Source organism: Pteropus vampyrus, unplaced genomic scaffold (genome assembly GCF_000151845.1).
Source record: "Pteropus vampyrus isolate Shadow unplaced genomic scaffold, Pvam_2.0 Scaffold65, whole genome shotgun sequence".
NCBI lineage: Eukaryota > Metazoa > Chordata > Mammalia > Chiroptera > Pteropodidae > Pteropus > Pteropus vampyrus.
This window is the reverse complement of record NW_011888846.1, coordinates 4985704-5007775: the sequence shown is the minus strand read 5'-3', so window position 1 is coordinate 5007775 and position 22072 is coordinate 4985704. Positions and strand designations below refer to the sequence as shown.

General features: G+C 33.5%; 1 protein-coding gene across 3 annotated transcripts in view; it reads right to left on the bottom strand.

Annotated features, from left to right (window-relative positions):
- Positions 1-21481, bottom strand: part of COP1 (COP1, E3 ubiquitin ligase) — a 93559-nt gene extending 72078 nt beyond the window's left edge. Inside the window, exons 1-5 of one of the 3 annotated variants that reach the window (XM_011361244.2) lie at positions 21416-21481; positions 17489-17586; positions 16569-16645; positions 15808-15927; positions 9834-9902 (exon numbers count right to left, since the gene is read on the bottom strand). In XM_011361244.2, the coding sequence (XP_011359546.1) occupies positions 9834-9902; positions 15808-15927; positions 16569-16645; positions 17489-17586; positions 21416-21459 (408 nt within the window). In that variant the 5' untranslated portion in view covers positions 21460-21481. The remainder of the gene's footprint in view (positions 1-9833; positions 9903-15807; positions 15928-16568; positions 16646-17488; positions 17587-21415) is intronic. The other 2 variants (XM_023531257.1, XM_023531258.1) reach the window with 2 other exon arrangements.
- Between the last annotated feature and the right edge of the window lie 591 nt (positions 21482-22072).

The window sequence follows — 22072 nt, the reverse complement described above, 5'->3', positions numbered from 1 at the left end:
GCTTCTGGGGTGATGAACATGTGAGCCGGTGAACATGTGGAGATGTTGGGCGAGTGGCACACCTGGAGGGGGCCTGGAAGCTCTGTGTCCCTGCCCACAGACCTTGCCCTACACATCTCTTCCATCTTGCTGTTCCCGCATTGTATCCTTTCATAACAAACTTGTGATTTAGTAAGTCAACTGTTTCCCTGGCTCTATGAGCCATACTCGCAAATCAGCACCCTTGGGGAAGAGATTATGGGAACCTAAGATTTGTAGCCACTCAGTCAGACGCACAGGTGACAACCTGGATGTGTGATTAGCATCTGAAGTGACATTTCAGTCTTGTGGGACTGAGCTCTTAATCTGTGGGATCTGGGGTTAACTCAAGGTAGATAGTGTCAGAACTGTTTGGATATAGGACACCTGCTGGTGTCTGTGGAGAGCCGAGAATTGTGTAGTGTGGGAAAATCACCCACACATTTGGTGCCAGGAGTATGAAGAGTAGAGTGATGAATAAGAAAATAAAAACTAAACGAGTGTTTTCTTTACAGATATTAATGCAAGACAATACAGTACTAGGAAAGAGAAGACAAAGAACAACCACTTAAAAGAAGTGGAACGAAGATTAGGGTGAAGTTCACTCTGCAAACATGTTTCATAACTCAGAGAGACAGAATATAGAAAAAGGGCATGAGTCAGAGTTCTACAATGTTCTGGAGATATGTGAAGAAAGCCCAAAAAGACGAACTGCCATTACCTGAATGCAAGTCAATCAAAGATTGGGAATAACAGACAAACCCTTGGATCAAATTTACCTTACCATCACTATGAGTTTGGAGGCTACTAAAAGTGATGATAGTAACAAAAACATAAGATTGAAAAATACTACTTAACAGCACAATCCTAAGTCATCAACAGCAAGCACTCTGTTAATACAGCACACTGTGCCAAAACCCAAATAAAATTTAAAGAAACATTTACATTTAAAAAGTGCAGTAAAGTCTGAGACTCCCTTCAGACTAAATATAAAATAACTTTTTTACTGACATTAGCTTGGTGCAGGTAGGTATCATTGACACTCATTTATTTGACCTTCACTCATGATTTGATAAAATGATGCTAAAGTGTTAAACTCAGTATTTTAAACTTCGTTTTTTAAAATCCAGAACATTGACAACAACAAATGCTGATGAAGATGTGGAGCAACAGGAACTCTCATTCATTGTTGGTGGGAATGCAAAAATGATACAGCCACTTTGAAAAAGAGTTTAACAGTTTCTTGAAAAATCAAACATACTCTTACCATAGGATCCAGTAATCATGATCTGTGGTATTTACCCAAAGGAACTGAAAACTTATATCCACACAAAAACATATTTATAGCAGCTTTATATGTAACTGCCAACACTTGGAAGCTACCAAGATACCTTTCTGTAGGTGAATGAACAAATAAACAGTGGTACATCCAATGAAATATTACTCAACACTATCAAGAAATGAGCTTTTCAAGCCATGAAAAGACAGAGAAAACTTGAATGCATATCACTAAATGAAAAAAAGCCAATCTAAAAGGCTATGTATGATTCCAACTCTATGACATTTTGGAAAAGGCAAAATGATAGCGTAAAAATCAGTAGTTTCCAGGGTTTGGGGACAGGAGAAGGAATGAACAGGTAGAGCACAGAGGAATTTCAGGGCAGTGGAAATACTCTGCATGACACTATAATGACAGATACACATCATTATACATTTCTCCAAACCCACAGAACATACAGAACCAAGAATGAACCCTAAAGTAAACTATGGACTTTGGGTGATTACGAGGTACCAATGTATGTTCATGAATTACATATAACAAATGTACCCTCTGGTGGGGGATATTAATGATGGAGGAGGTTATGCATCCATGAGGCTATGCATATGTGATGGGGTTTACGGGAAATCCCCGTACTTTCTTCTCGATTATTCTGTGCCTAAAACTGCTTTAAAAAAAAAAGTCCTTAAATACACACACAGTTACCACCAAAAGTCATGTGAAGTGCAAACTAAAGTCTTACCATCCATACTACCACCCCGAAACATACACGCATTTAGTACCTAGTTCTTGTAATGGCAGGCTTGATTCAGCCCTTTCACAGCAACGTTTAAGTTGAGGAAAAAAACACAGAACAAGACCACCCCCCCCAAAAAAGAAATTAGACTACAAGGGGCATTTTAAGATGGCTTATTTAAAAGCAAATGTGAACAGATGTCAATACCAACAGACTATGATAATTTAGGAATGTACAATGCAATACTGAAACCAACTCCTAAAAAACTATACAGAGACGTACTCAAAAACATAAATAAATCGAAATAGAATTCTAAAAACATCCAAGTAACCCATAAGGAGAAAAACATAAGAAAAGCAAACAACAACAAAACAACAGAAAAAAGAAATATAAAATAATAAAATGGCAGACTTAAACTGTAACATTTATATTAAATGTAAATGGTCTAAAAACACAATTATAAGATTGAGCCTGGCAAAGTGGACAAAAACTTCTGCTGTCTATAAGAAACTTACCTTAAATATAATGATTCAGTAATTGGTATAACAAAGAAACAAAGAATCAGTAAAAATGAAGAAAATTATCACCATGTATTTAACAAACTTTACACTGCACTATGCAACTGCAGAAAACGCATCCTTTCCAAGCATGAATATTTCTAAATTCAACCAACTACCAGGTGGTAGTACAAACATCATATTCAAATGAATAATCTAATTATAACAGAAATCAATAACAAAAAGACAACAAGAAAATCTCCGTGTCTAAGCAATAAGTCACTTATTTCTAAGTAACTCACAGGCTTAAGAAAAACTATAATAAAAATTAGAAACTATTTTAAACTAAGGAATAACAAACAAAATACCACACGAAATCACTGTAGCTATTCACAACAAATTCACAACATGGAAAACAAACATAAAATAGAAAACATAAATTCAAAAGTTGGTTCTGAGTTGAGAGTCATAAAATTGATACATCCCTAGCTAGAATTGGTCAAGAAAAAAAAGAAGAAAAAGCACAGCACTAATGATCAGAGTTAAAGACATCACTATCAACTCTGGGGGCATTAAAAACAATATAAGGCAAATCTTATACCAACAAATGTGAAAATTCAGATGAAATAGACAACTCCTCGTAAGTGGTATCTAAAACAAAATCTGAATAAGCACATAACTGCTGAAGCAACTGAATTAATAGTTTAAAACTTTCAGCAAACAACAGGTCCAAATGGCTTCTCCAGCAAGATCTTTAAACATTCAGCAAAGATATCCTTCCTACACTATACAAATTCTTCCAGAAAAAAAGAAAAAGAAGCTATATTCCCTGATTCATGTGATAAAATGATTTTTATAGCAACACTGGATAAGACCAGCGTAAAAAAATGATAATAAATATATATATATGAATGACAATCTCACTAATGAACATAAAATGCAAAAATTCTAAACAAAATATCAGCAAACCAAACAATACAGAAGAGGACGTACATCGTGACCAAGCTTGGTTTACATAAAGAATACGAGTAAGGCAAACAACCGTCCTGGTAGGATTTCCTAGAATGTGGAACATTCGGTGATAAAACTAGAATACTCCTGGGCAAATCAAGATAGTTGGTCACCCTAGGTGCAAAGTTGATTGACTTTTTAGTGTTAAACCAATGTAATTATTCACATTAACATATTGAAAAAATTTCATGTCATCTCAGATGTGCAAAAATTTTGGAGAATACTAAACCCCCACTAATAATTAAAGAAAAAAAAGATCCTCTTAGGAAACTGGGAATAGATATTTACTTCTTTGAATGATAAAAAAAAAAAAAAAGTACCTACAAAAAACCTACAGGAAACATCATACCTAATGGTGACACGCCGAAAGCTTTCACTTTGAGATCAGCACCAAGACTAGGATGCCCCGCTATCACCACTTCTATTCATCACTGTACCGGATGTCCTAGCCAGCAGAGTAAGACAAGAAAAATAAATAAGGATATAAGAATCATAAAGAAAGAAACTAAACTGTTATTTGCAGATGATGACGTATACACAGAAAAAAGAATCTACAAACAAATTACAGAATTAATGAGAGTTTAACAAGGTTGCTGGACATAAAAACTTGAATAGGTAAAAATCAACTGTATTTCTATACACCAGCAACAAACAGTAAGAAATTGAAATGAAAAGACATAGATATCATTTACCATAGCATAAAAAATGATTGAAGACCTAAGAGCAAATCTAAAATAAGGATGTGTAAGAATAATACCCTGAAACATATCAAAATTTTGAAGGACATTCTTAAAGACCTAAATATACAGAGAAATACCATGTTTATGGGTTACAAGACTCAATATTGTAAAGATATAGCCTCCCAAATTGATCTAAGAAGTAATCTCAATAACAACCATTGATTTATAATGGAAATGGACCAGCTGGTTTTAAAATTTATATAGAAATACAAAGAGCCATGAATAGCTGATATATTCTTAAAGAACAGTAATTTACTTTAAAGTTCTAGTACTTGATACAATGTGGTACTGCCAAAAAGATAAACAAAAAGACCAATGGAGCAGAAGAGAGAGCCTAGAAACAGACCCACACATATATGGACACATGACGTATGGCAAAGATGGTCCTTCATTGCTGTGGGGGAAGGATGGACTTTGTAATTAAGGATGCTTGGACAATTGGATATCCATATGAAAAGTTCCCTATCCCTCACTTTATACGCAATAAATTCCCAAGCAGATTATAGATCTGAATGTAAAAAACAAAAGTATTAAAAATTCAAATAGATAATACAGCAAAATGTCTTCATGACTTCCAGTGGAGAAGTCTTTACCTCACACAAAAAGGCACTAATTATAACAGGAAAGAAGAATAAATTTAATTCTGTTGCAAACTGAAACTCCTGCTCATCAACAGACATCAATTAAGACAATGAAAAAAGCAGCCCAATTAGAGGAAGAAAATATTTGCTAGAGACAGACAGATAATAGACAAGAAGGAAGGACAAAGAATTTTTACCTAGAATATATAAACAAACCGTTAAGAAAATCAACTTAAAAAAGATACAAAAAGCCTTAAGCAAGTATTTCATACGTACACAAAAAATTTAAATAGCCAATAAACAAAGTACCAGGTGTTTAAATTGAAACCATAGAGACAAAAAAACAAAACAAAACAAAACCCAGAGACAGCAATACATACCCAAGATTAGCTAAATTGGAAAGTCTATTGATACCAAGTACTGGCAAGAATACAGTGCAATAAGAACACTCATACAATGCCTATGGGAAAAATAACTAACACAAGTGCTTAGGAAAACAGTTTGTTATTATCGATTAAAGATATACACATCTTATGACTCATCAATTCCACTTCTATATACATCCCTTACAGATACATATGCTAATATGCACCTGGATACATTATAACATAGTAGCATTTTGTGAATAGCCTCAAACCAAAAACAACTCAAAAGTCCGTCAACAACAAAAATGGGGTATATTTAATAGAATACAACAACAAAAATGAATCAACTACAGCCATACAACAATATGGATGAATCTTAACATTAAGCCAAAGAAGACAAGAACAAAACATTACTACAGAAGTGTATTCATATAAGTTCAAAAGGAGAAAGACAAAGACTTAGGCATCTAAACAATAAAGAAAAACAGGGAGGTGATTAATATAAATACCAGAATATTAACTCCCTAATGGGGAAGAAAGAAGGCTATAATCTGGAAAGAATAGGTAGGAAGCTTTGGGTTCCTAGCAATCTACTGTTTACTCTGGATGGTGGTTTACATGGATGGTTACTCTATTACGATTCTTTAAACTGTAAACTTGCTTAATAGACTATTGTTTTATTTCATATAAAAACGTCATAAAATTCAATTCATTAAAATTCCAAAAACCAAAAGAAAACGAGGACTCATCAAAACTGTCACTGTCCTGTATTACAGTAAGTTGAACAGGTACCACAAATGTCCAGAAGTATATTTTAAAATGAAATCAAATGAAATATAAAGCAAGTGTTCAAATGCTAATACAAATTGCAAGGTGAGACTGGCTTTTACACAGAACCGAAAGCCCTTTTGTTCAATCAGACCATGAAGGAAGACTAACACTTTCATTCCTACACATGCATTTATTAAATGCTGAGGTAGGTAGGCTCTAAGATAGCCTCCAAAAGTCCCCACCTCTCAGTATTCCCACTCTTCTGTAATCCCCTCTTTTTCTGGGCTGGACCTAATGATTTGCTTCTATTGAACAGAAAACAACACACTTCTTGGTATGTTACTTCAAAGTTAAGTTCCAAAATTATGTGACTACTATCTTTAAAACCCTCTCTTGCTTTCTCACGTGGTCCCTGAGGGAAGCCAGTTGTCAGAGAAGCCCATGAGACAAGAAATTGGCATTTCTTCCCAACAGCCAGTGAGTGAGCCTGGAATGGTCCCTATCCCAGTGGAACCTTGAGGTAACTGCTGCCCTGGCTGACACTTTGATGGTAGCTTGGTGAGAAACCCTGAGCCAACACACTCAGTTACACTGCAGCAATATTCCTGACCCGAGATGTTAAACGTTTGATGTTTTAAGCCATTAAATTTGAGAGTAACTTGTTACACAGCAATAGATAACTAATTGAGATGTCTGCTATGTGCCTTGCACATTCCTGCCTCTTAATATTTGAATGAGTAGGGAAAAATAAAAAGTGAAAATTAAATACAGAATTCTAATAACCCTGAAATATTAGCGAGTTGTGACAATGGAATAAATAAGTATGTTAAATCTGAAAAGCAAATTTAATTTCTATGATTGGTATATATCAATGTCTAAACCAGGACTCATCATAACCCCAATTAAAAGTAAAGTATGGAATCACGAAGTTAACTTTCCAAGTCTGAACGTTAATCTTAGAAAAATAAATTCAAAAGCAGTACTTTGCCTCCTGGTCAGTCTATATTTTGCTTGAATAAGTATAAATTATACTACAGGAGATAAGACCTTTAAAATCTATTTTCATTTTGAAGATTAAATATGCAAATATATTTTATAGTGTATGCAAGAAGAAAATATAACCACTCCATTCTGTCTGCACAAAATCATAGGGTATTAATCGACTATATTTTTTAGACTTAAGTTTATTATAAACCACTACTGTACCTGAGTTCAATCATTAAGAAATTTATGAAATGTAATCAAAGTAATAGGAAAAATTTTAAGTCTGTTAACCTAGCTACAAATTTGCAATTTTTAAAAACTTTGTTATCCTAGCTCCTCAAAGTACCTTGTGGAATTAAACCTGAAATACTCAAAATCACTCAATGGATACAATGAAAACAAGAAAACCAAAATGTATTAATGACAGTATAACCAGTGCATAGGAGAACCAATATTCAGAAGTACTCAGAACAACAATAGTATGTTTCTTAAACACACTATCATAATAAAATATGGACCAAGGGAAAACAAATCATTAAGATATTAGTTTGAACTAAAGTTAAGATGAAAGATTCTACAGCACAATTAACTCAGACATTTAATAACAAAAACACAGAAATACGAAGAGCTATGTGATCAAAGGCAATATCATAGAAGGTGTTATCGGAAGTCACCAGCCACCAAATCAGAGACAGGACAAATCAGGATCACGAGGAAGGGTTACTGTTGGAAAACAATTCTCCAATGATCTCTCCCATTTTTGCTCACCTTATGATAGCTTTTGTTCCAAATTATCTTTTCGAGGATGTATAGAGAATATCCTGGGAGACAGAAACAGTGACTTCCTCCAGAACAAAGGGCAGATTTGTCTTCTGATCGATAGAATAAAAATGGTGTGTCCCTGAAGGGCAGACTGGACAGGTTTGCTAGCAGACCATTTAAAAGACTGGGCTTTCCTATGCTCAGGTTTCCTCAGTTGTAACAAATTCACTGTGTGTGCAGCATCGACCTGAGCCTATCTCTACACCATCCCTGTAGAACTTGGGGGTCAGAGGGAACTGATAAATGAAGCTGATGCTGCCAGATGTGACATAACAAAGTCCTTTATCTCCAGCCTAGGAGTCTCATGTCCTCTGCCAGCATCCATAAAACTATGGCAAGCTAACTTGTAGGCTTGCTGGTAGGGTAAAAATCTCAGAACCTTCACAGCTTTTTTAATATGCTATATCCTTATTACCTGAGACAATTTTAAATCTAACAATTTGTTGCAAGCATTAATAGACCCCTAGAAAAGCACTAAAAACCTCAGGGGCTAATGAAAACCTTAAATAATTCAGGACACAAACAATGACCAGCCATTTCATTTTACCCTCAAATATCCTCATATTTGTACTGTTCACTTAACTGATTCGTTTCTTTCCTATGTACTGAATCTCACTCTCAAAGACTCCAAAGTCTAAGACAGAAAGAAACACGTACAACTACTGCAAAACGATTTCACATTCTGTTTTAAAATGGGGAGGGTATGTATGGAATATAAAAAATTATCACTCTTATGAAGAATTTTCTATAGCAAAAAATGTTGAGTGTACATATTGAATAATTTTATTCCCATATATTAGAAAATGTTCAACTTTGCTACTCAATTGTGGTTTGAGGGCCAAGAGCATCGTCGCCTGGATCTTGCTAGAAATTCAGATTATCAGATTCCAACACACACTCCCTTATTCGGAACTTGGAGTCGTAACAAGATCCTCAGGTGACTCTCATGCATATTAAAGTTTAAGAAGTACCCACAAAAAAAGAAAAAAAAAAAAGAGAGAGAGAAACAAATCTTAAATTTATAATGAGGACAATCTTTCTGTTAACAAACATTAAAATCGCAATTGTTAAAGAAAGTTAAGGATAAGAAAAATATAGTCACAAGCCACATAAAAAATATTAAGTTATAAACAGCTACTATAAAAAAAAAAATCTTAACATTAAGAAAAAGTTAAAAATTCACATCATGAATAATCAAAAAAAGAAGAAATATCAAATTAAGATAATGTAAGGTCCTGGCAATGCCTGCTTAAAGTATTTCATCAAAATATATTTCTCATCTTTTTATTTTAAAAAAATAGTAAAGACAGCCTAGAATCTAGCACATAACAGATGGTCATTTTTTTAATAAGTAAAAAGTGTCAATTAGACAACTCAGACTAAAAATATATGAGATTTGAGACAGGAAGTTAAATATAAAACAACTTTCTAATTATTTTTGCATGCTACCCATATCATAGGATTTTGCCTTTGACTTTTCCCATATTTTGTAAAAGTGTGAAATGACTAAGGAATTTTATGTTAACTTAGAATATTCTAGTTATAAAATTGTTAACAAATTCTCTTCTAGCTATCTTGCATGACTTATATTATCCAAGTTCTAAACACGAAGCTACATTTTTACTTGTTTTTACCCTGGCATGCATTTTTACCATAAGAAAAATTGTAACCCCTTCTACTTAAGACTGTATTATCTAAATTCTCCTAAATTTTCTTTTCAGAGTGAAGAGTAAGCTGTCATTTGATAATTCTATTTTCTATTCTTTATAGCTTTGAGGAAAGTTATTGCAATCAATCCTACAGAAGACCTGTCAGCATATCACCATAAAGGGATTTCTAAAGTATCAAGTTGTATAAGTAAAAGAAGTTAAAATAACAAAGCTTAAGAAAAAATCTTGAAAATTCAAATGCTTTTTAAATGTTTTTCTAAAAAAAACTTGGCCTGATAATGCCTTTACAAAAATGGGGGGGAAATGGAAATAGTCAACAATAGTAAATGAAACATCATGTAAAACACAAAATAATATACCTCTCTCTTATTTCTTCTTGCAACCTTGAGGAATTCCATAAGGATCTGTAGTTGGGCTGCATGTGATTCCTATAATAGAAAATTACAGTTGTTCTTTTAAAAATATAACTGTGAGTTCAAAGTTTTCTTTAATACCACAATATAACCATATGAAGCAACTTTATGCATCCATTTAAGTCAGTCTATTACTTCTATTTAATCAGTTTTCCCAGTGGCTAATTGGCATTTTTAAAAGCAAGCTATTATTCCCAAAACTAACAAACTAATTTTAAGAAACAGATGTTTTAAATTACATTCCTTATTTACCCTGATGAAAAACTATTTATGGGAAGTGGCAATTCTGTTGTCTGTCCTAGCCTTCTCTCCCCCAAACTAATACAACATCAAGACAAAAATCATGGTGGAACCCAACAGAGTTTCTAGGCACTAACATCACTTTCCCCGTAAGAATTTCCAGGGGGTAAGAAGCATAATAAATGGGAAGAAATCCATACCTTTCAGAAGTCAAATTTACTATTTCTGGTTATTATCTACTCACAGGTGTGAGAATAAATATGCTTCAATAGAAAATTTCAGTCAAAATCAAACACTTAGAAACAAAAATTTTAAAATAATCAAGTGAAGGGAGGGGTGAATAACCCAAATTGGTAAAAAATAAAAATGTAACGATAAACAATAATTATAATTTGACATTTTCTGGGTATCAAAACACGAAATTACAAAAAATATCTTTACTGTTAAAATTCATACAAAGAACCAAGGAATTCCAGGTGAATTGATAAATATGTGTAAAAAGAAAACCAAAGCTAAAAAAGGGATAAACAATGAGATGGTTTATGAATAAATATAATTCTAATTTTTATATACACATTTGAAAAGCAGAATAAAAAGGCCCAATAGAGCACTTCCAAAACGAACAAAAATAAATAAATAAGAAAGATTAATAAAACTTTCATTTACCTGGCTATGCAACAGAATTATCTGAGGCATTTGTTAAAATAAATACTGGGACAAATTTTATCTGATTCAGTTACTCTAGAAAAGATTTCGGGAATCCATGATTAACAAATCTCCAGATGATCAGAGTAAGCAGGTCAAAATTTGAAGAATCGCTAAGATATTACAAATACTACAAAAGAGCACGGCCACCTCACCTCCATTGCCAGAGTCTACCACTTTGGAGGTGGGGGGGGAGGTCCTTTGGATTTTGAAGAATAAGAAGCAAAATAGATCAATGAAATGTTTAAGTCAAGACAAATAAGAACAAAGAAGGACAAACAGGATATTCCACTTAACAAACACAGTTGAATTAATGCTTCATAGCGAAATAAATTTGTAAAATATAGTGTCAGGAAGATTTAAAAGTGAAAATTTTCCTTGCATAACAAACTGGTATTTATTGGATCTTAAGACACATTCCTAAGAAGTTAAAGTTCCACAAAGACCAAACTAACAAGGGCTCTTTGTCCCAACAATGTGACAAAGTATCCTAGAATCCTCTGCATCTTTCTTGGGACTCTGATCATCTATAACTGTCTACAGATTACCTGGTTAGAGAGCAGAGACCATATCTTTATACAAAAAGGAACATACACAGCCACGAATGCTAATAATACAGTTCATTTGCAAAGGAAGTATACAAAATATCTTCAAAATAGTAAGTTTGAATAGGAAATATAAATAGGGTAAGAATGCAACTGATTTGGAGAAAGGGGGATAAGGCCCTCAAAGACTGATGCTCAAAGAAAAACCGGTTTTCCTCTGACCCTGTAATATCATTTGACTTTGTAAATTAGAAGTACTATTTATTAGTTAGATTTTAAGGGAAGGGAAGAGGAAAGAAAAGCAAAAAAGGGAGGAGCTAAAGTAGGCAGAAGAAAAGACTGAACAGAACAAGATAAGACTTGACTTTCCAGGTGTACAAAAGTCAAAGTTTTAGGATCCTAGCCTAAAAACCCTGTAAAACTGAGAGCTTCCCCTACTTGGTTTCAGAGTTTCTATCACTAAAATAAGCAGATAACATTTCATAAATGGGAATCATTTTGTCATATCTGATGTAATCGTTGCTATTATTTAGGCATTAATTTTTCTCTGTATCAATACATTCTTTTCTTTAAATCTACTGTCAAAAAAATTCTACAAGATATGCACTTCTGGTAGTATGACTGACTACAATAGCCTTCAGAACAAGGAATATTTCAAGTAATAAAGACAACAATTCATAATTATAAAGGGGATGATTCACCCAGAAGACATAACAATCCTAGACATGGATGTCCCTAATAACAAGCTTCAAACTACATGAAGCAAAAATCACAGAAAACAATGAAAAATTACAATCGAAAATTATATTTTTAACATACCCCATCAGTAACAGATACAGCTAAGAGAAAAAAAAGATTTGAATATTAACAAACTCTACACAATCAACATTTATAAAAGCACTACAACAAAGAGCATATTGTTTTCAAATGCAAGTAAACATTTAACAAAATAGACTATATACCACATAATGGAAATCACGATAAATTCAACAGACCAAAAGCATGCAAACTGAACTTCCAATCTGTCTAAAATGCAGTGAGAAATACAGAATTCACAATCCTACCTTAAGATAACAGCAGGCCAGTTATGAAGCAATGGCTTTCAGATGAAGCACCAGAAATACTGCATTTCCCAGAAGCAAGAATGAAAACACCTTGAAATACAGGGGCTTCCAGTAGAATGTTCAAAAAGTTTGCCTCAGTAGTGGGTAAAATTAGCCTAAACAAAAATCTGCTCTGGTCCCACTGAACAAAGCTTAGAAACAAGCTTTAAGAGAATCAAACTTTTTCCAAATAATTTAACTACAGAGCCAGAACAAAGCTCAGGAATGTGTAAAGGAATACAATACCCAGCACTAAACAAGGTAAAATTTACAATTCTAGCATCCAATCAAAACATTAATAAGTATGAAAATAAGAAGTTAAATACATCTCTAAGGAGAGAAGTCATCAATAAAGAGATATAGAAATGACACCAAATAACAGAATTAGTAAAGACAGACATTTAAAAATTATTATAACTACATATACGTTCTAGAAGTCAGAGGAAAGCATAAGCATGTTAACGAGAGACAAGGAAGATGGAAATGATTACTCGACAACAGAATAGAAACTATCCAAAATGAACTAGATAAAGGAAAAAAATAAAACATAAATGAACAGAGCTATTAATCAGAGCTGTGGAATAACTTCAACCAGTCTAACAGTTGTGTACTTGAAGTTCCCAAATTATAAGAGGGGACAGAAAAATATTAGAATAATGACTGAAAATTTTCTAAATCTGATAAAAACTATGAACTCACAGATCCAAGAATTTTGAAGCATCTCGAGAACATGTGGGAGGGGAGCCTCCACGAGGAGTACCATACCAAGGCCCATCAATAACAAAATGCTTAAAATCATAAAAAGAACATCTTAAAACAGGAGAAATATATTTCGCCCTAAACATTAGAAACAAGAATGGCAGCAAACTTCTCATCTGAAACAATGCAAGACAGAAAACAATGGAGAAACATCTTTAACATACTGAAATTTTTAAGAAGTAAATCTAGAATTCTATACTTATTTGGAAGTACCTTGCAAACACAAAGGCAAAATAAAGACTTGCTTGGACATAGAAGCTAAAAAAATTCACCATCAGCAGATCTGCATTAAAGAAATGATAAAGGTTGTCCTTCAGGCAGAAGGAAAATTACAGATGGAATTCAAAAGAATAAATGGGAAACAAAAGCATGAAGTGCACCAGAAATGGAAAATATATGGTAAATATGGGACTCTTAAAATTATGTGATCTAACCACAATGCAATGCAACTAGAATTCAATTATCTAAATATATATTTGGCCAAGTAAGAATATCCAAAATACAGATACAGACAGACAGACAGACACACACACACACCCTGACAACTATCAGATAGGCAGAAACTAAAAAAGAGAAAACAGCAAATATTGACATGGTACAAACCCAAAGAAGAGCAATTTGTCAATATTTAATAAGTTTAAATGTACATGACAAACCCTATGAACAGCAAATCCACTCCTTAAATCACTAGGTGTATGAGCACAAGGAGACATGCATAACAGTATTAGCTGTCACTCACAGCTAACAATGGGAAAGAACCTGTCTATCAATAGGGGAATAGATATGTTCACGTATTGAATTATTATAAAGAAGTTCAAATAATATGTTTATGAACATGAACCTCAAAAGTAAACAAAGAGCTTATGTCAAATGGATAACCACAGCATGATACTATATAAACTTCTAAATTATACAAACAATACTTTATATGGTTGCAGATACAAATACATGTAAGAAAAGCATATACATGCTTCAGAAGGATGTTTGCCAGTTTCATACGGAGGTTATTCTGGGGAAATGAAATGACATAAGGGATGAGAGGGCTTAAGCACAAAAAATATTTAATTCTCGAATGGCAGATCTAAGACATACATGGCAAAGTGTTAATATTTAGTAAAACTGACACAGGGTATGTCAAGTTGCATTATATTCTGTTCTCTGTATGTTGAAAATACTCAGGTTAAATACTAATACAAAGTAAAATAGGAAAACAATAACGTAAAAAAACCTATAAAACCTATGCTAGGAACTTTGCTTCTGAGCTGGCTTCTTCTTCAAAATATAATAGCAAAGATCTGTGGTCTAAGATACCTGTACTTCAATTCCCAGACAAAAAGCCAAGAGCAAGCAAAGATTAATGCTGGCACGTCAAAAGCTGGGAAGAAGGTTAACAGTTCTCACATTCAGCATGTAAAGGAAATGAAAGCCAATTTTCTTCTATCAAAAAAAGTAAATAGAAATGAGGAAGCACAAGTGAACCTGTTATCCACCATCTGAGAAAAATTTTAGGGAAAAAAAATCATACCTGTCCCAAAGAAACGCACGCACGAGAAGCACAAAAAACAGACTCCCAACAACATTCAAATGCCTGATCTCATATCCTTAGGCCCCAGAGAAGCTATGAGTCCCAACTTTCCAACATCTGGTTGGCAAGCTCTTCCTTTTTGTGCATTTGGGCTATTAACTCCCTTATCATGTCAATAAATACCCCTTTTCTTGTTTAAGCTAGGTCACGATGGGTATTTGCTTATGCTAAAGTGTGCACTGCTTAAAATGGATCATATTCAATTCCTAATACATGCAAATTCACATTTTACATTTTCTTACATGAAGTAAATGTAATTTCACATTAGTTACATTGCATTACATGAAACAGGATGTATTTAGTTCTAGTTCCCATCTTTCTAAATGTCCTTAGTTAAGCCATAGTGTGCTGCTGCTCTAAGGATTTAATGTAGATAAAAATAATCTCTATTTTCTCCTTCAAATCTCATATATGAGAGAGGAAAATATGGCAAGGAAGATATTCTTTAGAATAAAAATGACCAATATAATTGTTCCCTATTAAAATGAAAATGCACTTCTCGTGATCTTTCTTAACATTCAGCTTTTGTTAATATAAACTGGCCACTTAAGTTATAGTATAAGAAATATGTCCTTTCTTTTATTTGAAAAAGGGGAATCTGTTAAAAGTGACACCTTACAGAGATGTTTCATGGTGAATAAAATTGGATGAATTAAGTCAGTGGTCCCCAACCTCTCTGGCACCAGGGACCAGTGTTCCTATGACAATCTAATGCCTGATGATCTGAGGTGGAGGTGAGGCCACGATGCCAGCTCTGGGGAGAGGCTGCAAATACAGATAACGCTTCATTTGCTCACCTGTTGCTCAACTCCTGCTGTGTGGCCCAGTTCCTAACAGGCCACAGACTGGTACCAGTCTGCAGCCAGGGGTTGGGGACCCCTGGATTAAGTGACACTACCTTTTTTTTAAACATTTCTAGATCTTTTTCAATGCAATAAAGAGCATCATTTAACATATTTTTTTAAAGTTCAGCTGCCACTTACTGCTTCCAGTTGTTTCTTCTTCTGCACTAGTAATTCCAACATGAGGTTGACATTGGCCAAATCAAGGTTATCTTGGTCAGTTCCCAGTAAATCCTGAAATATTTGCCACCTGTGGCCATTCTAAAAATGAAGAAACACAATAACTTCTTAAGAGGATTGTTTTAGAGAGTCTGAAACAAATGTTTAACTGTCTAATATGTTTACTACATAGATATCAACAATAAACAATCATGTTCCAACCTATTACTTCCCAGCTAGTAGCTTCCCGCTGTGTTCTAATTGCCATTTAAACACTATTTCTTCCTTAAATGAATTTAGATAACAGATATGAAAGGCATAATCAAAATAAAGGTTAAGTCAGCATATCTAAAGGTATAATTTCCTGCAAAATAAGTGCCTGGATTTTAATTATTTGTCTAGCCATATCTTCAACTTTGTATTTGGTTGTAAGGTCGTAGTTTAAACTCACTTGTCTCAATAATTTGGGATTATTCCTCTTAAATTAAGAATCTTTCAAAAGTTTTTCCAAATTACCACACAGTTTTACCCCGCCATATCATCCTTCAAATGTTACATATTTAAGTCAATTGTCTCAATGTGATCCCACCACACACTGCAGATATGAAAGTTCTTTATTGAACAAAACAATCTTAAACAAATCTCTTTTAAGAAAAATCAATAATATACTAAGCTTTAATATCTAATATTAAACCAATAAAAACAATGATTTATTAAAAATAGTAATAAGAGTTGAAACATACGGTGCTACTCACTGAGTGGTCCAATTTGAACCTCTTTTCCTCAAACCTTTGCTTCTGTTTGAGAATGAGCTCATTCACTGAAAACAAAAACAAAACAAAAAGCACACATAATTTGTATTTTGTTAAAGTTATCTAATTGTTCTGTTTAGATGGGTTCTATTTTAACTTTAAAAAGCCCCACATTAAAAATATGCTAAGCAGAAAATGCTAGGTTTTTTATTTTATTTCAAATTAGAAAAATCAATTTTGCCACAGGGTACTACTGCTAAAACTATTATTACTACTACTACTATTACTATAGGAGAAGAATTCTTCAGAACATAGACCTATTCTTACATGTTTCAATGACACTACTGGCACGTGAAGAGAGACAATTCTTCACTGTGTGAGACTGGCCCATGCCCTACATGGTAACTAGTTGATTCCATGAGGTAGGTAGGCACTAAAGATTTGTATTTGCTCTTCTCTTTGTTTGTGACTTTTCTATTCATATCATGGCAGATACTGTCACTTACCTATCCAAAATCCATCCCACCCTTTTTTTTGTCCTACTCTTTCTCCATTAACCCTTTCTGACTTCTGCTCCAGAAGCAGAAACAGCAGGAATGCAAAACACTGTATAAAGAGACAGGTATTCTGGACATCTGGCATTCTCCTTTAGCCTCGCATTCTGTCCGGCCACCTATGTAAGAATCTAAGAGTTGTGTCAATCACTTTTTTTAATGACACTTAAAAATGATACAGTACTAACAATATATAGTATGGAATCTGTCACAACTCAGGTAAGATTGGGAAAGCACCTGGTGAGTAGGAAAGAGAGAATTGCTCACTTATAAGCAATGTTTTCTGAATAAATTAGTGTTAGCACACACTTCAGGGGAAAGACTATTTAAAAAAAAAAAATCATTCCAAAGACTCACCCAAGAAGTTAGGATACAGATGGTCAATATTATCTACAACATAGTTACATTTGGGACATCTATTATTATCCTCCAAACTCTGATGAATACACTTGTAGCTATTAGCAGAGAAAAAATAAAAATAGGTTTGATTAAATCAGTGATCGAGTAATGAAATGGTCACAAAATATTATTATCTTCTATTCCTCATTTTCAACACAAGTAATCAGTTATCAAATTTATTTCAGCATATATTTTTACGTCTAAAAAAGGATACATAGGGCTTTTATTAGATAATAGTAAATAAAATTTTTTAAAAACAATTCCAAAAACAACTCTATTGAATATAAAACTTAAAAAGATGTACTAACTTTTAAGTTTATGCAATTTAAATAGTACATAACAACATCAAGAAAACATATGCCTATGATTTAGTCAGGCAAACAGACTATTTATTCATGTTCTTGGAGTGCTGATATCAGTAATATGAAAAGAGCTCATTCAAATAAAAAAGAAAATAAGAGAAAAATAGAAAAATCAATGAGACGAAAATTAGCAAATATGAGAAAATCATCACCTTCACTAGGACAAAAAACTGATTTAGAATTTTAGCAATCAGAATGGAAAAATAAAGAAAATACTGTCAGAGTTAAGAGTACGTGTAGATATGAACGATCTCATGTACTGTTGCAGGAAGTGTAACTGCCACATTTTTAGAAGGCAAGCTACATGAAAAACCTTAAGGCTGTGCATCCCTTTAGACGTAGTGATTTTACTTCTAGGAATTTATCCTAAGGAAGTAAGCAGAGCTATATACGTAGAAAAGTGTTCAATTCAATTTAGAAGCAACCAAAACACTAGGAAATTGACTAAATTTATAAATATCAATCCAATGCAATGTAAACAGCCAATAAAAACAATCTAATAACTATTAATAGTTATAGTTGAAGAAATATGATTAAAAGAAATTTTTCCTTTCTTACCTTATATATTTCTGTAATGTTTGGCTTTTTACAATTGCATATTATCTTCTAACAAAAAACTTTTTAAATATCATTCAACCAAACCACAGAGAAATATCAAATTGACATTAGAACAAAGTTACTACAATGCTATACTACCAAATAAAAATGACAATCTAATACAGTGGATACAGTATAATCCCATTTCCGTCAAAAAAAAAAAAAAAAAACTTGTGCATGCGTACATTTAAAATAAGCCCAAAAAGACATTCACTACAATGTTAACAGTAAATGCCTCCAGGTTGTAAAATTGTGGAAAACTTTTTCTTTATAGATGGTCTTTTATTTAAGTTTCTATGGTAAACATGTACTGCTCCTAACAATTAGGAAAAAAGTTATTTCCAGGAAATTACAAGATTGATTCATAAAAATGATTCCTAAAAAGAAAGCATTTCTTTTATTCTGAGTCCAAATTACTACAAATTTATTTCAGCTTTATAAACTGAGGCTAATTTTTATATCTACCTACTCCTCTCCACCTTATCAAACAAACAAAAAAGCCTACGTCCATCAGGTTTCTCTGTTCTGGTTATTAATTACTTTCTCATCTCACATTTGTTACAACCAAGATAAGTAAAAGGGAAGAGGTTATATAGCAGTGGAGCAGTGGTCTTTGGCACAGCACAGGGGCCTAAAGATTACAGTAAGTGTCTGATGCATAATAGATATTCAAATACGTACTGAACGAATGACTTGCACAAAGTTCCAGAAACAATATCATCACCTCTTGCAACTGTGACAAGGCTAGGATTACCATAGATAGACTCTATATAGGGCAGGAAAAAATCCTACATGGAAATTTCAATGAATACTAAATGTTTTGTTGTTGTTTTTTTAGTGCAAGAGAGAAGAATAAAACAGATATGCAAATTTATTAAGAGTTCCAACATGAAAAAACTTATAGTCTACTTAGGAAAAAAGGAAATGATTTAATAAAGCAGAAAATACTCCCGCATGACAAGATCTAACCCTTAAAAAATCCGCAAGGTCAAATAAAGCAAATCATGAAGGAGAGATCCTGGGAAGGTTATTAAATATGAGAGACAGGGGTTGACAGATAAGTAGAAAGACATTTTGGGTTTTAGCTCTTGGCTTTTAAAAATGGTAGTTAAAACATGGGCAAATGATATGAGACAAGACGAATAACTAAGTTGTTAAAGCAGAGGAAGAGTTTGTCAATATACAGGAAATTATCCCAGGACATCCTCCTTTCCTTTTTCAGCATCCTAATCATATCCCTTGTCAGTAGGTTTACTACCACACCACCCTCTCTAGTCTGGGACACAACCAGAGGGAACTATCCTCAAGAACAAAAATTCAGGTGACTTTTCTGCACTGCACTTAATACTACTTACCTATACTATGAAATTAAAATGCAGCAAATTACATGCCACTGTATAAAAATGAAATGACAACAAGATGCATCAAGTTTATCTTAGGACATCTACTACCTCACTAACACCCCAGGTAGACCAGCCCTAGTTTGAGAAATAGTAACTATGTTATTTTGTACTTAGCTGTGTATGTGTCTGTCAAACCCTGTTCTATTTGCTCATTAAAAGCAGAGATCTGCCTTACTTATCTTTATACTTTAAATGTCTACCACAATTTCCTCTTCAAGAGGTGGAGCTTAATAAATGTTGAATAAATGAAAAAAATAGATATAACAATGACAATGACAACAAAACACTTCTGCTGCCTTCTAGGTCATACAAAACCCTACTAGAAATCCTCGCTACTCCTTACCACAGTAAGCTCTCATTCGTCTAGTCTACTTGACCATCGCCAGCCCAGATGCAGTGTTTTGGATTCCAAAAGAAGGGTAGGTGCCTAGACTAGTGACCGAAATGGGTGGGCATCGAAAAATAAAAAGGGTGTGTATCTCAGATCTACCTGAGAAGTTTTCAACAGCTCTCACACTGCATCTCTGAACAAAAATTATTCAGTACCACAGTGTGCTGATATAAATGGGTGCCTGTATCCGCTATTAAGTATATATCTGATAATAAAGAATATTTCTCTATAGCTGTACATAGCTGCTGTTTCTTCTATTATGTCTACCTACAAAATATGAATATCTTTTTCTGTGTAAACAAGGATGAGTAGATACAGAAAACTGAATAATCAAAAAATTCTCAAAGAAGGGACTATAACAAGAACAGCAAAGGCAAATCAGAAACAGTGGTCATATATAATAACCAGGTAGAAAGAAAGACTTAACAGCAAGATACAAGATGATGAATTAGTCAAAGTCTCAAAAGGCAATGTGGCACTCAGGCTTGATCGCAACAGATATGCTGGGAGATGACAACACTGAGGGAACCTGTTAATTATAATTAATTTGTAATGAAGCAAAATAGCATATGAGGACTTAGGAGACATGAGGTCTGAGAAGCAACATGCAGGGGGAAAGCTGGAGGCAGATTTTATTATGTGTACTTTACCGCAACTAATTTTTTAAAATAAATACACAGATTAATGTGCCATATAATCTAAAGATAACACTAAGCAAAGTGTTAAAGAAGAGAACAGAGAACTTTTAACCCTCTATATTCTTTTCCAATGTCCTAGCTGGCTTTATTGGCCTCACTCCTATCCCCACAAGTGACTTAAAAGTGCTTTGTCTTGATTACTCAGCAACCCCTCCCAATTTTCTAAAAGGACAGTTAAAGCTCCTTAACAATTAATAAACCCTAAGTTTTAAAATCCATCTGTAAGGCCTATGGTAAATCTTTGTATTTCACAGAAATTATGCACCAACCATATGCTTACTCCTTTAGCTACTGAACTTGTAAGTATATCAGTCAAAGAAATACGATTACATCATAACCAAAATAGTTTAAAAAAACATAACTTCTCACTGACTACATTTACAAACAACTGTAAGACTTCCAAAAGACAATTTCACTAAATAAAATCATCTTACCAAAAGCTGTGGCCACATTTCGTCATGTATGCTTCCTCAATCATATCAAAGCAGATAGGGCTAAAAAAAAAAAAAAAATAGAAAAATAATCGACACATTTTTTTAAAGTAGAGTAATTACAAATTGGAAAAGGCAAGCATCAATACCAACAAAATCATATTTCCATACATAGCTAAGTTTTCGAACATCCAATCAATGAGAAATGAAATTTCTATTGAGCTGAATGAACTTTAGGAGATTGCAGGCAGAATGACAATTTGTTCAAGATGGCCCTAAGAGGTATAAGCTCTAAAATGAATTAAATGGGTAATTTAAAGGGGGCCAATATTTTAACTTGCCCATAATTTTTAACAGCGCAATGCAATCACAAGTCTTTAATAAAGTTCTATTATGCTTGCACTCAAAAAAAACACCTACCCAGATCTACTAATCTAAATGCTCTTTTATTTCCTATCTGAAAGATAACTCATTCTGAGAGATAAATTTACAATTCTAATTTCAATAATTCTTCTAGGTAATTACGACAACAATATTAACAATACTTAGGACACATAACTAATACTTAAAATAGCACAAAGTATATCCATTAAAACAATGACATATTAACCCATTAACTTCTTTCAACAACATAGTACTGGTAGGTACCTATAACTAGAT